Here is a 21,710-nt window from a genome sequence, read left to right on the forward strand (position 1 = left end):
GACTGTCAATGGAAAATTGTACTTAGTAGTCAGTATAATCTTTTAATGATATAAGTTTGCATATGGTAGAATACTGCATGTAATCATTTGCGTTTAGAAGTATATAGTTGGTGGCATACTGAAAGAATGTCTCATCCTAGGAGGTCTGTAACAACTTGGTGTACATTCCAGGGTGTTCTGGCGTTCACCCCCAGATCCTAGGAGCATGGGAAAGGTCGTACCTTGTCTTATTGTTTTACGGTAGGATTAACGTAGCTATGTCCGTTTTAGTCTAAGTGCCTTTTTTACATATAGATGAACTGTTGGATTTTTCAGACCAGCAGGTTAAGGGAAGTTGTTTATGGGGTCACACTCTGACACACACACATATACACTTCCGCATTCCAATGTAAGGAACAAACGCCCACTGATCTATAAATAAAGACCAGGGTAGTCTCTCAGGGCGAGTATCAGAGCCCTCAGTCTCAGTTCGAGTACTCTGTGCTGCCCTTGTATACAAGTAAAACTGTGTCTTTCTCCTCTCTGATTCTCAGCTGAAGAAGTGTCTTAGAATACATCTCTTGACAATGACTAGTACTTTGGTTTCTTTCATGAATACTTTGGAATTGGATTACTCTAAAGCTGCACACATCACAAAGGTGTGTTCAAGAAGTGAGTTTCAGGAAAACGTAAATGCAAATATACACAGGTTTGTGTGAAGTGATTTCTGTGATGGCAGACTAAGCGTGAAAGGATTCAATGTTTCTTTCCCGATTAAAAACAAAGCTCGAAAAAACAAACAAACCAAAAAACGTAAGGCTCTTTTTCTTTTTGCCCAACCAAAAACTTACAGTATCAACAAAATGAGACCTCTGCATGAGTGTGAAGCTTGGACAATTGAATTTTTCCTCTAGTTCTGCTACAGCAAAAGCAAACTCAAGGGATGTTGGTTACCAAGGTTTTCAAATATTTGTGTAGTCTCTCTCTCTTCGGTGTTGCATTTGCAGACTGTCGCCGAATACCCACACTTGAGGGACAAAAGCACTGGGACACCTTCAGGAGCTGCTCGGCCATGGATGCTCCAGGTGGATGGTTTTTGTGCTGATTTTAATGCCAGAGGAGCTTTGGCGCTTTGCAGTTACCAAGTCAGCAGATCGTCTGTGTCTTTTACACATTACGTGTGTCAAACATTGAAACATTATTCATTTTCCCCAGGTTTCAGGATTAAAGAGTTACACTCCATTTAAAAGTAGTAACACCACAGCACATGTTATGCAATTATTTACCCGCCCACTACAAACTGCTTCTCTTTAACAAAAAGCTAAGTCATAATAAACGTTTATTGCAGTCTATAAAGTAGTCTGTCTTGGATAACATTTGGTTTTATTGCTAAACTGACTAAGATTCTTCTTGAACAGCTGAAAATGAGAGACTACACTTATACGAAGTAAGTATTTGGCACTTTGCATTAGGAAGTTGCAAAAACTTTGTGAATGAGTTTGGTTTTTTTTGTATATGTACAGAAGATTTGCAAGAGGTACAGCTACACTGATATTGTGCAAACCTTAGATAAGCAGCTGTGAAAATGGTTTAAATGCTTTTACTTAGCTGCACATTTCCTCTCTGTGTACAAAAGTTAAAGAGTTTTGATAAAATTTATCTAAAAAAAGAGCAGGCGCTAGTCTGTCCTGAATACTTTCACTTTACCGTAACAAGTTACTAATTAACAGTCTAACCTCCTAAAAAGAACAGCCTTGGTGTTATTCTTGTCATGTCTGTACAAAGTTAAGCATTTTGAAATGTATCAGTTGATTAATAAAAAATCATTTTCAGAGCATCTGTAGTGTAATGGTGTAATAGCATAAAGCACTAACCATCAAAAAGCGTTTTCAGTACTTTTTTGTTGTTGTTGCAGTATTCACAAACAGTGAGAGAGAGAGAGAGAGAGAGAGAGAATTCAATTTCCGCCCATCCTGCCAACGGTTCACTTCCTGTCTTGCTATCGTTTGGATCCAGCAACATACATCTTTGCTTTACTGCAGCAGCTACTGGAAATCAGACACAAAGGTAAGAAAAAATAAACATATTTTGAACAGCGAGTAGTTCGGTCAGATATTTTACATAGTGACGATTAAGAATATAGCAAAATAAATGTTTCTAGTTAAACTGAAATATCTATGATAAATTCTGCATTAGGTGAAAAGGGAAAAGAAAGTCTGGCTGTTCTCAAGACAGTAGCAATACAACAGAACTTCTATGTAATAATACTCATATTTAGATGCAAATGACAGTCACTGAGCTGACTGTGAAGAAATAACATCATGGGGAGCCTATGGTCTGCACATTGCTGTGCAAAAACGAAAGAAAACAGTTGTGAGCAAGACAACATTTCCACTGCTGAGAAGAGTGAAGAAAGTTCACTCCTCCCTGTTGGACAGCAGAGGGGGGGAAACACAGTGAAGGAAAGAAGGGAGGAGCCTGCATGCACACATGCTCAAGAAACTTCTGGGGAAAATGACTGCAGTGAGAACAGCAATGATACTGTTGAACTCAGTGCCCTCGGGTGAGACCTTTATTATCTTCTTATAAGTAAATATACAATCAGTATTTCTAAGGTAAAAGATGAAATAAATTATTAGCGTAGATTTATAAACCATGTATCGCTAAAGCAGTTTTGCCTTTTTCTAGTCCTTGTCTGTCTGCTTCAGCAGTAACAGAAATGAAAGGTAAGTTAATAATTATAATTTTATGATTAACTCTGATCATAAAATGCACATGCTTTCATTCTTTGTCTTCTAAAGTTCTAAACAACATGTCTTACTTTTTTTTTTAACCTTTTCATAGATGCAGCCTTGGTGGACAAGAACCGCACTAAGCTCATTCAAAGCGTCACTTTGGTGATGGCTATAGCTGATGAATTGAGACAGCGGGGTATGATCCATCCGGAGATATACAACAAAATCAAAGCTGCTGGGACTAGCCAGGATCAGATGAGGGAGCTCTACAATTCACTGACTACTAGAGAAGTCAAATTTGCCTTCTACAAAATCCTCAAAGAAATTGAGCCACAGGCGTGTGAAAGTATGTTTCAGTTGTTTGGTAACTATGTATACAGTGCATAGGGAAAGCATTTACAGCATTTGACATTTTGTCATGTTACAGTCTTAATCCAAAATGGATTAAAGTCATTTTTCACCTTAAAAAACAATATTTTTTTTTTCCAAATTTCTAATACATTCATGTGAATGTGAACCAAACAGTTTTCACTTTATGTATCCTTCTCTGTGTAGAATTTTTTTAAAGTAAAAAAAATTATCTATTTTGGAATAGGACGAAATGTGGAACACGTGAACTGCTGTGAATACTTTTCGGGTGCACTGTACAATTATTAAATACAATTAATATAATGTTACAAATTTGCGTAAACTGCAAATAAACACAAAATGCAATGGTTTTTAAATCGCATATCCACATTTTATTTAGACAATAGAAGACAATAGAAAACACATGCTTTATTTTGAAATTGGTGGTTTTCCTCTTTACCTACAGCAGAAGATGTCATCAAGGAGGTCATCAAAAAGAACAAAGAATATCTGAGGCAGAAGTGTCAATGGGAGTTGGAAGGCACTGGGAAGTCTCGTAAGGATGAAAAATCATTGGATAAAATTTACACAGAGCTTCACATTATACAAGGAGAGAGTGAACATGTCAATAAACAACATGAGATCTGGGAGATTGAAGATAAAGCGAGAAATCAAACTGTTGAGTGTACAAAAATCAACTCTAATGACATCTTTAAACATGAGAAAGATGACAAAGAAGTGAAAGCCATTAGGACTGTGATGACAAAGGGGGTCGCTGGCATTGGAAAAACTGTCTCTGTGAAGAAGTTCATCCTTGACTGGGCAGATGGAAAAGCCAATCAGGACTTGGACTTCATCCTTATGTTTCCATTTAGGGAGCTAAATTTGGTCCAAGATGATCAGATTAGCTTTGAGAACCTTGTGAAAACATTCCATCCAGAACTTAAAACCATAGCAGTTGCGAAAGCTTTGGCTGATCGTGAAGTTTTGTTCATCTTTGATGGTCTCGATGAAAGTCAACTTCAGCTGAAATTCAAAACGACCACAATACTGGATGATGCTACGAAGGTGTCCTCAGTGGACACTCTGGTGACCAACCTTATCAGGAAACATCTTCTTCCCTCTGCACTTGTTTGGATTACCTCAAGACCAGGAGCAGTTCGACGCATCCCTATTAATTATGTCGACCAGTGGACCGAGGTCAGAGGATTTGATGATCCACAAAAAATAGAGTACTTCAGAAAGAGAGTTGAGGACAAAGCAGTCGCTGAAAAAATAATTGAACACATGACAATGTCACGGAGCCTGTACATTATGTGTCACATACCTATCTTCTGTTGGATTGCTGTAGATGTTTTTGAGTACTTGATGCGTAAAATGGGAAACACCAAAGATGAAAACCAAAAAATACCCACAACTCTTACTGGGATGTACACACACTTCCTTCTTATTCAGATGATGATAGCTAATGAAAAATATGGCGACCAGGAAGAGCCTGATACAGCAGAGCTTTTTAAGTCAAATGAAGAGTTCATTTTGAAATTAGGCAGGTTGGCTTTTGAACAACTGGAAAAAGGCCGGATCATATTCACTGCTGGAGATCTGAAGAAGTATGACATAGATATAACGAAAGCTGGAGTTTACTGTGGGTTGTGTACAGCAATATTCAAAGAAGAGAGTGTGTTCCTAACAAAGAAACTTTACTGCTTTGTGCATCTCACAGTTCAAGAGTATTTTGCTGCTCTCTTTGTATATCACAGTTTTGTAAATAAAAAAATTGATTCTGAAAGTCTCAAGGATTTCATGCTAAAAGGGTCTGATGAAGAGCTCAAGTCTATCTTGGAAACAGTTCCAGTGGATCTACCTTTGAATGAACTGATTGAAATTACAATAGCTAATTCGGCTCTTAGAACGACTGGAGAACTGGACATGTTCCTCAGGTTCCTTATTGGCTTGTCTCTACAATCAACACAAGACCTGCTTCAAGGTCTGATTCAACAGACTGAAGAACACTCAACGAATATTGAGCAAATTCGGTCACGTCTTTTAGATATAGATTTATTGGATTGCTCAGCTGAAAGATGTCTAAACCTTGTCCACTGCCTGACTGAGTTGAAAGACAATTCCCTACATGATTCAGTACGAAAGTATCTGAAACCAAATTGTTTTCCTGAATCACCGCTCTCTCCTGTTGAGTGTTCAGCTCTGGCTGACTTGATTCTGATGTCAAACACACCTCTGGATGAATTCAATCTCAAGAAATACAGACCATCAGGAAAAGGTATCTTTAGACTTCTTCCAGCTGTGAGGAACTGCAGGAAAGCAAGGTAAGTTGGTTCTTTATACAAGAATGTTATTAAGTTCAGCAACTTGAGAGCACTGCAATATTTGGGCAGTGCTTTGTTCCTCCTCTTGTGCTCCTATGAACAGTCAACTTGATAAGCAAGCTTATCAGTAAGCTTTAATGTAAGGGACTAAGTAACGTCCTAACAACTATAATACAATAAAGCAGTAAATTTGAAATAAATATAATAAAATAAATGAAAGGAGACTGAAGAAGAATTATAATGTTTCGATGTAAGGGTAAATTCTTCTCCTGAAATTGCTGCTGTATGGTTCTGAGGACTGAGACTCCGGTGGAGCGCAGGATTTATTCAGAAGAGATATGTTTTGTTAAAATCCATTTTATTACACGAACCTGAAGTCTGTGAGTAACAACAGACTTTTACAAGAACACATGTGTTACAACAACAGATATGTGTTAATGAAGATGCTGCTACAGTTCCATATGTGTAAATGTGCCTGTGTACAACCATAAGTACTTGAAGTCAATATTGCACACTATAACATTAAACACATTAGTCTAGCACACTAACACAGCCCCATCAAGAGCTGCTTTTTGACAGACCTGTGGTATCATTAACAACATCAATGTGTTATAAAGAAACATGGAAACCACTGTGTGTACGCACTGCTGAGAAAAGACACGCAGAAATGGGTACCTTGTACATGTCTTGTGACATGAATCTCTCCTTCCTTTCCTCTTATCCTCCATATTGAGTTTGGCTTTGTTTCAATAAAACACCAGTACTATTGTACTGTAGGAATATGTGGGCACGGGCTCTAAGCACTCAGATAAAGAGTTACAGAACACATCCTGAGTTTTAGCACTGTGCTCACAGCTTTGAGCCATCCAGTTACGCAATTGTACTGATAACATTTCACCCTCTCATTCCAAAAAACACAAGACACACATTTCATTTTAAATTCAGCACAATTTACAGGAAATTGCTCACCTCAAATCTCAGTAATTCACCTTCGTAGGAGTTAAAATCTTCACTTCGACAGATAATAGTGAAGCAGAAGAGTTGCACTCATTGGTGCACGCTAACTTTCTTGATGCATCTTCTTACATTTACAAACTTTAGCTTGTCTGTCTAAAAATGACTGCAGTTGGTCAAAGTCAGACTGTGATTGTTTGGAAACACATTGCTGGGAGGTTGAATTTACTGGATAACAAGTTGGTTGCTCCAGCTACTTGTAATAGTTTGCAAACCCCAAAGAATTCAGTGCAGTCGCTCAGTAACAATTGAGTTTTTCCATCGCAAGATTACCATCCCATTTTACTATAGAGTGTTTGAGGCTTCACAGCAGCAATGTTTTGCAACACTAGCTAGCAAAGGAATGAAGCTTGCTAATGTAAACAAATGACTGACTCCCACCACAGTACAGACTCCAGTATAAGCTCCACAAGTACAGAAGCCCTATCAGTGTGAGCCACTGGCTCCAGCTGACGTAATACCTGATGCTAGAGCTCTGGGAGCTGAAGAAAAACTAGTACAAGGCATGAGCAGACCAAGTTAAAGTACTGACCTACCAATCAGAGCTATATGAGGACATGAAAGAAATAAATACAGCCTGTAGGACTAAACCTAATGTACCTCTCAAGTGTGTCATATCTGCCAGACCAGACCTTTGAATCCATGCACTCTGCCTGTTAACTGATTAATCTCACACTGTGACATTAAACACCTAAGAAAAGAAAAAAAGAATGAAAAAACCCAACCTATTCAGGTCATGCTGTGAAGTGTTATGGGTGCTATTACTCCTATTGCAGTGATTTCAGTCAAGTAAATCATTTGCATGCTTCTAAAACGTTATCAGATACTGAAGAACCATCTTTTTTTCCCATCTCTTCAGAATTTCAGGCTTGGATCTTTCTGTTTGGGAATATAAAACTATCGTTTCAGCTCTTCGTATGCCACGTTCTGTGCTGACTGAACTGCACCTGGTCAATAATACATTTTACAGCAGAAATGACGAAGGTGCAGAGATATTGATTGATGGACTGGGGAATTGCCAGTGTAAACTGAAAACTCTTAGGTTAGTAAGAGTATTATTTATCGTTATGTTTTGTTATCATTTATTTGAATGAAACTGATTTCATAATAATTTTGTGATTTTTTTTTTGCAGGCATTGCATATAGGGATGGGAATAGATAAGAATTAAGAAGTTCCAATTTCATTATCGACATCACTTACCGATTCAATTTTTTATCGATTCTCTTATCTATTCTGTGCAAGTGGAACTGATAAGCAGTAGTGATGTGTCTGTCGCGAAAGAAACGGCTCTTTGAAGTGAACGCCGCGAGCCGTGGTTTTTGTTTTCTCTCTCTCACCCTCTCTCTCGCACTTTTTTTTTTTACTTCACTCCGCACGCCAGCCTTGTGCTTGCACTGAGCAGAGGGGGGAGGGGCGGTAGTTACACTCACAGTAGCACATGAACAGTAGTGATGGGATTTCCGGCTCTTTTTAGAGAACCGGCTCTTTCGGCTCAGCTCACTAAAAAGAGCCGGCTCTTTCGGCTCTGAACTGGCTCTTCAGGTTGTTTTGTTGCTTTAATTAATTTATTATTAATATTTATTAATTTATTATTAATTATTAATTAATATTTATATATAAATATATGCGCTGGCCCCTAGAGACAAAACACGTACAAACTCCAAAAAGCACGTACAAATTCCAAAACACATTTCTAGCGTTAACTGAGCTACCTAGATCACTTGAATTACACAATTGAAAGCATATGTGTATGGTTTGTGTATTAATACACAAGCACGCATATATATTCAAATAATTTTAAAAAATGTACATTTACCTGTTACTACCACACACCAAATCCAGTCGTTGGTACTTCCTGGCTTGTGTAGCCACTAGGTAACAAAACCTCAACACTGCGCCTAGCATCCTGGAGCACGTCTGGGGTTTTGTACGTGCTTCGGAGTTTGTACGTTTTTTGGAGTTTTTACGTGTTTTGGAGTTTTTATGTGTTTTGTAGTTTTTATGTGTTTTGGAGTTTGTATGTGCTTCGGAGTTTGCACGTGTTTTGGAGTTCGTGTGTGCTTTGTCTCTAGGGGCCACGGTAAATATACTTTTATTTATTCACTCCACATAAAATGTAATAAATAAATCATATAATACAAAAACCAACTATTCACATTTCAACTTTTAACTATTTAAATTTTCATCTTTTTCCTTTTTAAATAAATTTAAAGTGAAGCAACAAAAAGGACCACAGCACAATTAAATATAAATTAAAATATGAAAACAAAAAGAAGATGCACATCTCTGTCATTTCGGCCTGCATGAATAAACTTTCTGAATCCTTTATCATCTGCAACTGAAAATAGTTGTGGATGATCACTATACCTTTCTAATGTGATGTTGTTGTCCCTGGCTCTCTTTCTCTCCCTCCTGCTCTGTTCCTGTGCTACTGCGAGTGTAACTACCGCCCCTCCCCCCTCTTCCCAGCGCAAAGCACAAGGCTCGTGTGTGGAGCCTTGTGCTTAATGTACAAATGTACAAAAGTAATAATGTAAAGAAGAGTGGGCCAAAATTCCTCCACAATGATTTGATGAACTCATTACTTAACATTACAAAAAAATTACTTTGAATTATTGCTGTTTAATGTAGTTCTAAAAGCTATTGAGTATTTTGTTTTTATAGAACTGTGTGAAAACTTTTTTCCCATGACTGTGTTCATCAGTCACTTTTCACCTATTATCCTTTATATTTGCAGTCTTTCTGGTCACGGGCTTTCAGAAACACAGAGTGAAAATCTAGCTTCAGCCATCAAATCAATCATCTCAAATTTAAAAGAACTGGAGTTGAGTGACAACATACTGAGAGACTCATTACTCTCTGTGCTCTCCACCGGACTGGGCTGCACTAACCTGGAGAACCTCAGGTCAGTGTTAGATGTTATTTAGATGTTATTCCTTATCTGCGACTTAGCATTATAGCCTGAGATGACACGGCTTTGATCAGAAGTTATTTATACCATTACTGGCTTTCAGTCCTGCTTGGATGTCTAGGCAATAACCTTTCATGACTGTGTGTGGGTAAGCCCACTAACAACAAAAAAATGCCCTTTCCATGTTTGGTCAATACAAAGAATGCATATGATTTTGCACTGGCAAAACTGATGCAGGACTCACTGAATAACCATTGTTTTACACTATATTCTTTTGTGCGGTGGTTTTTGCATCAAAGATTTCATGAATGAGTAATGAGCCTATCCTATTACAGCCAAATGACAACCTGAAATGATTTAAAGAGTGGAAAACAAGAAACCTTTGACCTTTGTTTGGCTTCATATCTAATCAGCCAATCACCCGGCAACTTAGTGCATTTAGACATGTAGATATGGTGGAACTAATCTACACAAAGCTGATTTTAGTGACTTTGAAGAACCACAGGTGACTCTACTACTACTACTATTTTGGCCATGAATTTTCTGTGGGTTTTACCGCTGGAATAGACATCCAGGGGAAAAAATTGGTGGTCCTCCAGACGTGCCAACTAGAATTGCTTACTGAGCACATCGGGTTTGTAGCTGAAAAGTCAATGTTTCATCCATAGGATTAATGTTAGCTAGCTCTACTTGCTCCATATTGTCTAGGTCCAAAAACAACATGAATGATAAGGAGAGCAAAGGGGATGCTCCCACTTTGCGAGGAAACAATTTGCCAGATACACTTTGGGAGAGGTTGAGCCTTTCATGCATGCCCAGATTTCATTGTTCTTCTTTGTAGTGTTTACATCAGCTTAGTCCTGTAAGAACACACTCATGTATTGTACTGAGTGAGCTGACCAAAAAGAAACCACAACTTATTTTAACTTGTGTAACTGTATTCATCATCCTGTGACATCCTGCTACAACACTTTAACACAGAGTGGACTTAAAAAGAAATACTACGGTTGTTACTTGTTGGCTTTGCGGCTAATGGCAAGTACATAGGAGCAGCCAGACTTCTGTGTCAAAAAGTCTGCCTTGACTGTAATTAACTGAATGAATCACTTGTTAGAGCATACAGTCTATGATGTAAAACAACACAGGACTTGTAGAGATGTGGGTCAATCAACAGTTACACAGCACAGATGACCTTATTATGTTACTGGCAGGGACAATGAATTATAACAGGCATTTTGGGCTGTACATGGGCTTTTTTTAAACCATATTAACAGTTGAGTCAAATTCTTCTCTACAGTGTAAAATTGTCTTGAAAAGACTACCCATTTCTTCCAAGACTTTTTTCTGCTTCAACTAACAGCCTTCATTGGTCTCATTGCATAAGAGTAACAGCCAATTTTTGTAAAAGTGGGTGATTTACTGTATCTATGGATATCTATCTAATCTAATGCTGTTTTATCCTCTGTATCAAAAGGTTGAACCGAAATTGTAGGATTGCAGAAATCTGTGAGAAGTTAGTAACGGCATTCACATCCAGCACCAGTTACCTGAAAGAACTGGAACTAAGCTACACTGATTTAAAAGACTCAGAAATGGAGAGCCTCTCTGATGGGCTGAAGAACACAAACTGTAGATTGGAGGCATTAAGGTACAACACTGCATTAAAACAACAACAACAACTTTTAAGTACAAACTAAAAAATTTCTGTTACATTTTAGAGCTTTACAGAGAAGAGAAACCTCCCACCTCAAGTTTATTTTAGCAGTCAGCAGGGAGAGAGTGCTATTTGATTTCTTTTAAGAGATAAGATAAGATAAAACTTTATTAATCCCTCGGGTGGGTTCCTCTGGGAAATTCGGTTTCCAAAAAGCACAGCACTGACAGAAGTTACAGAGTTACAGAATATTATATATATACACACACACACACACACACACACACACACACACACACACACCACACACACACACACACACACACACACACACACATATAAATACAGAGACATATATAAATAAAATATACGAAGGGGATAAATAGAATAAATAGGAATAAAAATAAAAATACAAGTGAATTGCACATTTAAAGTATTGAGGTCTATTGCACCATTGATTATTAACAAAAGTATTGCACAAAAGGTATTGCACAGTGAAGTGAAGAGGCACTACAGCTTAGTTGGTCCCCCCTCCTTTGTCCTCCTGTCTCCCCTCCCTCTCCCCTCCAGAGAGGAGTTAAACAGTTTGATGGCGTGTGGGATATAGGAGTTTTTAAGTCTGTTAGTTCTTGTCTTGGGGAGAAGCAACCTGTCACTGAACAGACTCTTCTGGTTGTTAATGGCCGTGTGCAGAGGATGCCCAGCATTGTCCATAATGTCCAGCAGTTTCTTTAGTGTCCTTTTCTCTGCCACTGTCACCAGAATGTCCAGCTTCATGCCGACCACAGAGCTAGCCCTCCTGATCAGTTTCTCCAGCCTGGATGAGTCCTTCTTTGCTGTGCTGCTCCCCCAGCACACCACAGCATAGAAACATACTCCAGCAACCACTGACTGGTAAAACATCCTCAGGAGCTTCCTGCAGATGTTAAAAGACCTCAGCCTCCTGAGGAAGTACAGTCGGCTTTGGGCTTTTTTATACAGGTGCTCTGTGTTGCATGACCAGTCAAGTTTATTGTCCACCCACAGCCCGAGGTACTTGTACTTGTTGACCACCTCCACCTCCTCCCCCTCTATCTGAACCGGCAGTGGACCTTCTCTGGACCTCCCGAAGTCCACAACCAGTTCCTTAGTCTTTGAGGTGTTGAGTTGCAGGTGGTTTGTGTGACTCCATGCGACAAAGTTCCTCACCAGACTTCTGTACTCCTCTTCCTGATCATCCCAGATACACCCCATGATGGCCGTGTCATCTGCAAACTTCTGAATATGGCATAATTCAGAGTTGTAGCAGAAGTCAGAGGTGTACAGGGTGAAGAGAAGAGGGGACAGCACAGTTCCCTGTGGTGCTCCTGTGCTGCTGACCACTGTGTCAGACGTGATGTCCTTCAGCCTGACGTACTGTGGTCTGTCGGTGAGGTAGTCGGAGATCCAAGCCACCAGGCAGGGGTCCAACTCCATCCTGTTCAGTTTTTCCTGAAGCATACAGGGCTGGATGGTATTAAAGGCACTGGAAAAGTCAAGAAACAGGATCCTGACCGTGCCTTTTCCCCCATCCAGGTGTGAGTGGGCTCTGTGTAGGAGGTACAGGATGGCATCCTCCACTCCGACATCCGCCTTGTATGCAAACTGTAGTGGGTCCTGGGCATGTTGTACCTGTGGTCGGAGGAGGTTGAGGAAGAGCCGCTCTAGAGTCTTCATAAGATGTGACGTCAGTGCCACCGGTCGGAAGTCATTCAGCTCATTGGGCCGGTTCCTTTTGGGGACTGGGATGATGCAGGATGTCTTCCAGAGGGCGGGCACTCTCCCCAGTCGCAGGCTGAGGTTGAAGACTCGTTGTAGCGGCTCCCCAAGTTCAGCAGCACATGCCTTTAGCATCCTAGGACACACCTTGTCTGGGCCTGCTGCCTTTCTGGGGCGAAGCTTCCTCAGTTGCCTCCTGACCTGATCCACTGTGACACTGGGAGATGTTTGGGAGGAGGGGGGGGGGAAGATGTCTTGCTGCTGAGAGAGGGATTGGAGGAGGGGGGTGTCATAGTGTCAGGAAGGGGGGGAAGCGAGGGAGGTAGGAGAGTGGGGAGAGGACTCTGTAGTAAAGGTGAGGGTGGGGGGGTTGTGGGCTGGTCAAACCTGTTGAAGAAGTTGTTGAGTTCGTTTGCGTTCTCCACAGTCCCCCCCACTGTGCTTTTCTTGGTGTTGTGGCCTGTGATGGTTTTCACACCATTCCAGACCTCCCTCATATTGTTCCTCTCCAACTTCTGCTCCACCTTCCTCCTGTAGGTGTCCTTTGCTTCCCTCAGGCAGCGTTTCACCTCCTGCTGTGCTGCTTTCATCTCCTCCTTCACTTTGCTCCTGAAAGCCGCCTTCTTCATGTTGAGGACAGCTTTGACTTCCTGTGTTACCCACAGTTTGTTATTAGGATAACACTGTACCGTCTTAGCGGGGGCGACTGTGTCCACACAAAAGTTGAGGTAGTCTGTAAGACAGTGTGTCGCCCCCTCTATGTCCTCACCATGTGGGCTCAGAAGCACATCCCAGTCTGCGGTGTCATAGCAGTCTCTCAGAGCATCCTCCTTTTCTGGGGTCCATCTCCGGATGGAGCGCGTTGTGACAAGCTGCCTTTGGACGAGGGGTGTGTATTGTGGCTGTAGGTAAACCAGGTTGTGGTCTGACTTCCCTAGTGGGGGGAGGGGGGTGGCTCTGTATGCATCTCTCACATTGGCATACAGTAGGTCAATTGTCCTGTTGCTCCTTGTGGGACAATTCACAAACTGGTGAAAAGCAGCCAGAGTAGAATCCAGTGTGGCATGATTAAAGTCTCCAGATATAATAATGAAAGCCTCGGGGTTTTGTGTCTGAAGTCTTGCTGTGACTGTGTGTATTTTCTCACAGGCAGCTGTTGAGTCAGCCCTCGGAGTAAACACACACACAGATCACATGACTGAACTCCCGATGTAGATAATATGGCCGCAAGCTAACAGCTAGCAGCTCCAGGTCCGGACGGCATACCGAAACTTTAACAGAGACGTGTCCAGGGTTACAGTATCTGTTGTTAACGTAGACAATGAGTCCCCCACCTCTGCTTTTTCCGCTGGCCTGCGTGTCCCGATAAGATCTCATGGATGTGAAACCGCATAGGTCTGGCAGGAGGTTCAGGCTGCTGAGGTCCCGAACAAATAGACTCAAGGACAGCTTTTACAACAGGGCAATAGTCCTGATCAATGTAAATAGCTGACCTGACTGGATACCTCCCTGGACTTTTTAGGGGGAGGTAACAATGTTTAAAACGATAACAATAATATTTATATTTATAACAAGGTGCAATAATAATTAATGTGCAATAATAACAGTGTGCAATACACATACACTTATTCTTCTTTTTTATACTAAGTTAATATACTGTGTTGTGTTGTTTGTTACGTTGTGATGTGTCATATCGTGTCGTGTTGTGTTATATGTAGTGCCGACGTAGGACAGTTTTTCCAATTTCATTGTACTACTGTACTATGTATGACTGTGCAATGACAATAAAGAGTTATCTTATCTTATCTTATCTTATCTTATCTGTCTACGTTAGCCTGTGGCGTTAGCTCGGTTAGCCACGTCTCCGTGAAGATAAACAAGCTGCACTCACGGTATAGTCTGTGGTTGTTCAGAGCGCACAGTTCATCAATCTTATTCTGTAATGAGTTCACGTTGCCCATTATCACTGTCGGGATTGATGGTTTGAATCGCCTCCGGTGATCCGCTCTCCTCGCTCCAGCTTTGCAGCCTCTGTAGCTCCTCTTTATCTCAGCCGGGATGTTGTGTCGCATGCCGGTCTGTCCCTTTGTTCTTAGTGCCAGCAGCTCCGCTCTCGAATAGATGAAGGAGCTGGTTCCAGAAGTTTAAAAAAGTGCATTATCCATCTTGTATCGCTATATCTAAGAGGTATAAGTAGAGTAACTAGAGGAAGGTGAAATAAAGTTTGAAAACCTAGTCTAAAAAAAAGTTAAAGTTAAGAAAAAGGTGCGGTGTTGTAGAGCTACTTGGAAAGGCTGCCGTCACTCCAGTGCCATCTTGATGTAAGCACACATTTGACAGCTATTGTGGTATTCTAACTGGCCATCTTCAAACATGGTTTCAAACAAAGACCTTGCACTTGGTTAATTCTATTATACTATTTTATTTCATCTTGCACAAAACTTTTATTATTTTTGCTAGATGAAAAGAAACTGATATTAATTTTTGTTTTGGGCTTTTGCATTTTATATGGTATATTGCTTATATATGTTATAAAATAATTAGTTTTTAATATTTTTCAAATGTGCAATTTCCTATATTATTAAGCTAAAAAAAATTTCCTGCATTTTTTCATTCAGTCTCAGTCACAACAAACTCACCGAGAAAGGCTGTGAGACACTGGCTTCTTTGCTCAGCTTCAGAGCTTCCCACCTGAAACACCTGGACATGAGTTATAATGACCTGCTGGATTCAGGGGTGATAGCACTGTGTAATGCACTGACAAACCCACAGTGTGGATTAAAAACACTAAGGTCAGTTCACATGATGTTATCACAATAAATCTCCCATAAGGGAAGTAAATAATCGATCTCCTGCTCAATTTGTAAGTTTGCTCATTTACAAACAAATGAACAGTCTCCAGATTTTATGGTAGTCCCATTTTTACTGAAAGAGACAGAATATCAATCAAAAATCCAGAAGAAAAGATGTTTCATAAAAGTTATAAATTCATTTGCATGTCATGGAATAAAAGAACTTTTTGATCCACTACTGCCTAACCAGAATTCTGGCTCCCACAAATTAGCAGATTACAGTCAATCAATCAGCCAATTACAGATACTCCTGACCTCAACTTATTATCTGTATAAAGCGCACCTATCCACAGATTCAGTTTATTCCATTCCAAGCTTGGACAAGAACCTCCGTCTCTCAGCTAGAACACTGAATATGGTTCGCGAATCAATCGTCCAGCGGAACAATGACCCAAAACATACTGCCATGGAAACAAGAGTGGCTAAAGAAGAAAATAATAATCACATTAATATCACAGAGTAGCTTTAATCCTACAGAAAATAAAACTAATTCCATTAAAATGAAACTACCATAAAATTGGAGACTGTTCATTTCTTTGTAAAAACTTCAAAACTTGACAAAACATCAATTCAGCAAGGTATCAAATAATTATTTTCTCCAGTGTACATGGAGCCTCCTGCAGTATAACAAAAGTCTTACTGAATTCAACGTTTTTCAGACAGTTTAAGAGATGGTCTGTTATCGTGCAGTTACAATGCCTTGCAATAATTTGTACATTTAATATGCTTGAGATATTTATATATAACCACCACCAAGTCCCTTTGTTACTTTCAATGGATGATTTTTTTTGTTTTAATCTCTGAAATAATCATATGATTACGTATGAATTTAGTTTGTGAGGTATAAATGCACACATTAAAACTGGTCTTGATAAGATCATCTACCACACCCACTGTTTGATTTCTGTAGGCTGTCATTTTGTAAAGTGACACAACGTGGAGGCTCCTCGTTGGTCTCAGCTCTTGACTCGAACTACTGCAGCCTCAAAGATCTGGACCTCAGCTTTAATAACCTCAATCAAGAAATAGTCAAGCTGCTAAATGAAAAAAAGAGAGATACATGCTGCAGTCTGGAAAATGTCAAGTATGGAAAAAAATCCTGTCTTAAAAAGAATGCTTTATGCTTAATTTATTATCAGTTTTTCAGTCATTTTAATATTGCAAGATCTATTATTGTTCTTCGTAAACAACAGTGCTTTTGTTTATTTTTCCCATTAGTGTGGACCACAATGAAGAATGTTGGGTCGATCTGAAGCTACTGAGACAGTGTAAGAAAAATATGTTCAAGAAACACTGCATGTGATGTGATTTGTGTGCAGGTTGTAATCTATAATTTGAAATATAAAAAAATTTTTAAATCGGGGGGCAGGGGGTTTGAAAAAGAAGAAAAATCAGTTGGATTTATTAGTGTTTACTACTCAATGAGAATTATCAACAAGGTTTCCTGATAGAGAACATAAATAGCAGACAAAAACACTGAATTTGCTGGCTTTAAATTTTATTTTATACCTCAAAAGATAAATGATTAGTTGGTTTAAAGTCATAAACAAATTAGAAATGCTGATGCACAATACACTAAGATGGAGTCCACATTGACTGAGCAACGGAGCAACATTTAATCTTAAATCAAAGTGTGTTGTGTGTATTTTGTTTACAGACACAATGTACATGCAGTTATTTGGTGGCACCTGTAAATAATAACTAAACCACTTTTGGTTTAAGTTTCATAGCAACATTATCTGAGATCAAGAACGGCACAAACAGTTAACGTTTTTCTACTGTTTTGATTGCAGATGCCTGTGACCTAACACTTGATCCCAACACAGCAGGTGTGAATATTATTTTAACCAAGGAGAAAAAAATGGCAGAATGTGTTCAAGAGAAGCAACCATATCCTGATCATCCAGACAGATTTGATCTTGATCAGGTTCTCTGTGAAGAAGGTCTGACAAGTCGCCATTACTGGGAGGTTGAGTGTTTACGGGCTGATGTTGGAGTGGCATATAAAAGCATTGACCGGGTGGGAGACTCTTCCTCTGAATTTTCTTTTGGAAAAAATGAAAAGTCTTGGTGCTGGATGAATGGTGGTGTTTTTAGTCATAACAATAACTTAACACTTTTGAAAAGTACACCACTGAGGTGTACCATAGGAATGTATCTGGACTGGCCGGCAGGTATTTTGTCCTTCTTTAAAGTCTCTGCTGACACAGTTACTCATCTCTACACCATACACACAGCTTTCACTGAACCACTCCATCCTGGTTTCTCTCTGGATCAGTTGGGATCAATTTACCTTTGCAAACAAAGAAAAGAAGAAAATTTTAGATGAAAGGAAAGAAAGATTATACAGGAAAAAAAAACTGGATTGGAAGGTTTATGATATCTCTTTATATTATGTCGTGCTCAGCTGCATATAATAAAGACATGGTTTCATGTCCTGCATGCCTTCAACAACACTAAAAATGTGGGCTCACTTTTTAGCAGACTTCAGAAATTTGCCAGACCAAATGTGTGGGACTCTAACGACCTATCAAAGGCAGTATATGTTTATCCCAACTGTGTTGACTGTACATTTTGTAAAATGTTAAACATGACTTTTTTTATACATTCATTTTTAATGTTTCAGTTGTGCTGTGTTGTAACATTTTTTGAAAGGTGCTGTATAAATAAATGTATTATCTTTCTTTAAAATTGTATATTTACTGATTTGTACTCATGTATCTTTTCCATTTTATATTTATACACCTCCTAACAACAACAACAATAATAATTTGTAGGGAACAAAATTTGCAAATTAAAAAGTCACATATTTATTGTAATTCTTAGCTTCTTCCTAGGATGACCCCAATAGTGGCTGCACACAGCTTGTACAGACTGCATTTGATTTTGCATGAATTTTATCAACCTGATAGGTCAGATAACAGAAAAATATTGTGGCAATTTTTGATTTGGATTACTAGTCTACCTTGTTATTTACTTTTAATGATAAGAGAAACCACGAGTGAAAGACACTGGGTGTTTATCTGTCTCTGTCTTTTTCCCCCTGACTGCAACAACAATATATTGCAACCAACATGAAATTTTTTACACAGTGAGCAAACCAGACATCTGTATGGACCAATGTGGAGATCGTGTTTGATTGTTTTCACGTAAAATACATCCAATGATCTCATATTCCAAAACCCTTAATCTCTTCTCATTCAAAAGCCACACACCTGCAGAACATGACTAGTACAAAATTTTTCATATTCTGATATACTGTTTTCAAAAGAGATTCAGAAAAAATGGGATGGCATATTTGTAAACATATTGAAATTTGGTTTAAAAGTTGTTGCAGAAATGTAATATTAATCTCTCCAAACAGTGGTGAATGCAGTTTCAACAAAAATGAAGACTGTTAGGTTTACTTCAACCTACTGGCACATTAAGAGTGATGTGATGTTTAGTAACACTGGGGGACCAAAGGGGACGGTCTTATCTCCATTCCTGGTTATTTTGTACACATCCGATTTCCTGTACAACAGTGAGCATGCCCATGGGTGACAGCAAAAGAAGTAAATCCACATTAGAGCCGATAACTTTCCTTATTACGACCAAAATTCAACCACAATTATATGGTCGTCCACCACCATGAATTATAAAAACCAATCACCCTTTGTTATGTCTTTCAGGATTTGACCAGTCATTTTCATTATAGAATGCCATACCCCTCAAATTCAGTCAGTCCATCTTTTTACCAAAGCTCTGGTCATGACACTGTAAGTCTGTCAAATATTATGGCATGAAAAGTATTAAAAAAGTATTTTAAAAAAGGGGGTTTTCCCATCTTTTCAATAGCTTGTTAGTGTTGTTAGGTTAATTGGTGAGTCTAAATTGGATATAGGTGTGAATATAGGTGCAAATAGTTGTCTGAGTCACTGTGCTAGCCCTGTGATAAACTGGTGACCTGTCCAGGCTGTACCCTGCCTCTTGTCTTATGGCAGTTAAGATGGGCTTCAGCCACTCCACAACCCTGAATTGGATAAATAGAAGAGATTGGATGGATGAGTTTTCCCTGCAGCTGTAGCTAGCCAACCAAGCTGAAGGCTAATGACAGTTTATGTGCAGTTAACCTAGCTATTTTTTTTTAAATAGTAATATTTCCAATAGTAGTAGTTACAGTTAGAAGAGTCACAAACAAATCTCTGTTTATTAAGTATTGTATTAGCTTGTTTGCTAACATTGTTAATAATGTGCAAGCATGACAAACATTGAGACTAGTGATTGGGTTGCTAGCTATTATTTAAATACATTGTGGTGTGAATGAGACACGACGAGTCCACAGATCAAGGATTTGGGCCATCTTTATTAGTTCAGCTGCAGCTCTCAGCTGCAGATGCATCACACCACAACACCAACCCAAACACAACCCTGATTCCCCTTCTTGTAGCCAGTGGGTGTGATTGCGGATGCAGAGTGGGTGCGTCTGCCTTCCCTGCACTGCACCGCAAACCACGTCCCACCTCATACATACCAGCAGGTCAACTAATACGGTTAACTGCTGATGGGAAATTTTGCTGTGAACTGTGTACATATAACACATTAATGAGAATCAATATCACAAACTGAGAAATTTCATTTGTGACAAAGTTCATTTACATGAAAAGAAGTAAACAGACTTCAATAGACTTTAGTTTGTATTGTTAAATGAGAGTTCAGGATACAAGTGCAGAGTACAAAGACACAGCAACATGCTTTAAAAAGTTACAAAACTACATGATAAAATTTTTTATCCACCACTTCCATATCTATTAGTAAAATACACTAGACACTAACAAATTAAATTTGCAGAGTAAAAAAAAAACATCCTGTGGTTTCTCACTGACTTCCAGGAGCTTCACTGACAGATGTGCCTTATACCACCCAGCAGTGTCACAAGAGGAAAAGACTGAAAGAAAAGCACAGTGGTAAAATAATAAGTGGATGCATAAGAAGAGTCACAAGTCATCAGCAGTGTCACCAGTAGTACTTTGTGAATCAATATTTCTAGGCCACCATGACAGATGAACCCTGGGGGTAAAAACAAACAAAAAAAAAAGATCAACCCTGACTTCAGTGCACAGGATATTTAATTGTATATAACTTTATTATATACTAGTGAAAGTGGAAGCAATCTGTTGTTCATCATGTCATATTACACCTTACCATGAATGTTCTTATGTACAATTTCAATTTATTATTCAGTTCACTTCAAACAAATAATAAAGCTTATGAAAATTATACAAAATGCACAGACTTTTTTTCCACCTCACACGAGTCACTCACAGAGCAGAAGTGAGCTACATATATAGAAAATTCTGATGTATCCGCTCAGCCTGACAACTGTTCACTTCCTGTCTTGCTTTTTTTTTTTTTTAAATCCAGCCACAGCTTCAGAATGCAACATGGCTGTTTCATTGCAGCATTTACAGGACACAAAGATAAGAAAAAAGATTTTATATATATATATATATATATATATATATATATATATATATATATATATATATATATATATATATATATAAACACCCAGCACGCCCCTGCGGGCGGTTTATCCTTCAAGCTCGGGTCCTCTACCAGAGGCCTGGGAGCTTGAGGGTCCTGCGCAGTATCTTAGCTGTTCCCAGGACTGCGCTCTTCTGGACAGAGATCTCCGATGTTGTTCCCGGGATCTGCTGGAGCCACTCGCCTAGCTTCGGAGTCACTGCACCTAGTGCTCCGATTACCACGGGGACCACCGTCACCTTCACCGTCCACATCCTCTCGAGCTCTTCTCTGAGCCCTTGGTATTTCTCCAGCTTCTCGTGTTCCTTCTTCCTTATATTGCTGTCATTAGGAACCGCTACATCGGTCACTACGGCCATCTTCTTCTGTTTGTCTACCACCACTATGTCCGGTTGGTTAGCCACCACCATTTTGTCCGTCTGTATCTGGAAGTCCCACAGGATCTTAGCTCGGTCATTCTCCACCACCCTTGGAGGCATCTCCCATTTTGACCTCGGGACTTCCAGGTTATACTCGGCACAGATGTTCCTGTACACTATGCCGGCCACTTGGTTATGGCGTTCCATGTATGCCTTGCCTGCTAGCATCTTGCACCCTGCTGTTATGTGCTGGATTGTCTCTGGGGC

The 21,710-nt window shown here is 39.5% G+C and overlaps 1 protein-coding gene across 3 annotated transcripts; it reads left to right on the plus strand.

Moving 5' to 3' along the window:
• Positions 1–112: 112 nt before the first annotated feature.
• LOC146671278 (NACHT, LRR and PYD domains-containing protein 3-like) lies at positions 113–20,652 on the plus strand. Of its 3 annotated transcripts, none has more exons than XM_085403486.1 (14): positions 113–1,064; positions 1,398–1,426; positions 1,895–2,046; positions 2,258–2,542; positions 2,668–2,705; positions 2,824–3,060; positions 3,529–5,389; positions 7,263–7,445; positions 9,142–9,309; positions 10,790–10,963; positions 15,325–15,498; positions 16,469–16,642; positions 16,777–16,826; positions 17,352–20,652. In XM_085403486.1, exons 4-14 carry the CDS (start codon positions 2,301–2,303, stop codon positions 17,885–17,887), a joined length of 3,837 nt encoding a protein of 1,278 aa, XP_085259612.1. In that variant the 5' UTR covers positions 113–1,064; positions 1,398–1,426; positions 1,895–2,046; positions 2,258–2,300; the 3' UTR covers positions 17,888–20,652. The 3 variants fall into 3 exon arrangements, with proteins under 3 accessions (XP_085259612.1, XP_085259613.1, XP_085259611.1); XM_085403487.1 differs by lacking the exon at positions 1,398–1,426 and having other exon boundaries at positions 113–240; positions 987–1,064; XM_085403485.1 differs by having other exon boundaries at positions 113–2,046; positions 2,176–2,542.
• The last annotated feature ends 1,058 nt before the right edge of the window (positions 20,653–21,710 follow it).

The sequence above is a fragment of the Rhamphochromis longiceps genome, linkage group LG4 (assembly GCF_057381845.1).
Source record: "Rhamphochromis longiceps isolate RC_006_pf linkage group LG4, R_longiceps_female_GT1.1, whole genome shotgun sequence".
NCBI classification, from domain to species: domain Eukaryota; kingdom Metazoa; phylum Chordata; class Actinopteri; order Cichliformes; family Cichlidae; genus Rhamphochromis; species Rhamphochromis longiceps.

Coding starts and splice junctions, on each gene's coding strand:
- LOC146671278 (XM_085403485.1), top strand. CDS start 2,301: ATGGGGAGCCTATGGTCTGCACATTGCTGTGCAAAAACGAAAGAAAAC. Junction 7,446..9,141: donor TGTAAACTGAAAACTCTTAG/GTTAGTAAGAGT, acceptor TTATATTTGCAG/TCTTTCTGGTCACGGGCTTT. Junction 10,964..15,324: donor TGTAGATTGGAGGCATTAAG/GTACAACACTGC, acceptor TTTTTCATTCAG/TCTCAGTCACAACAAACTCA.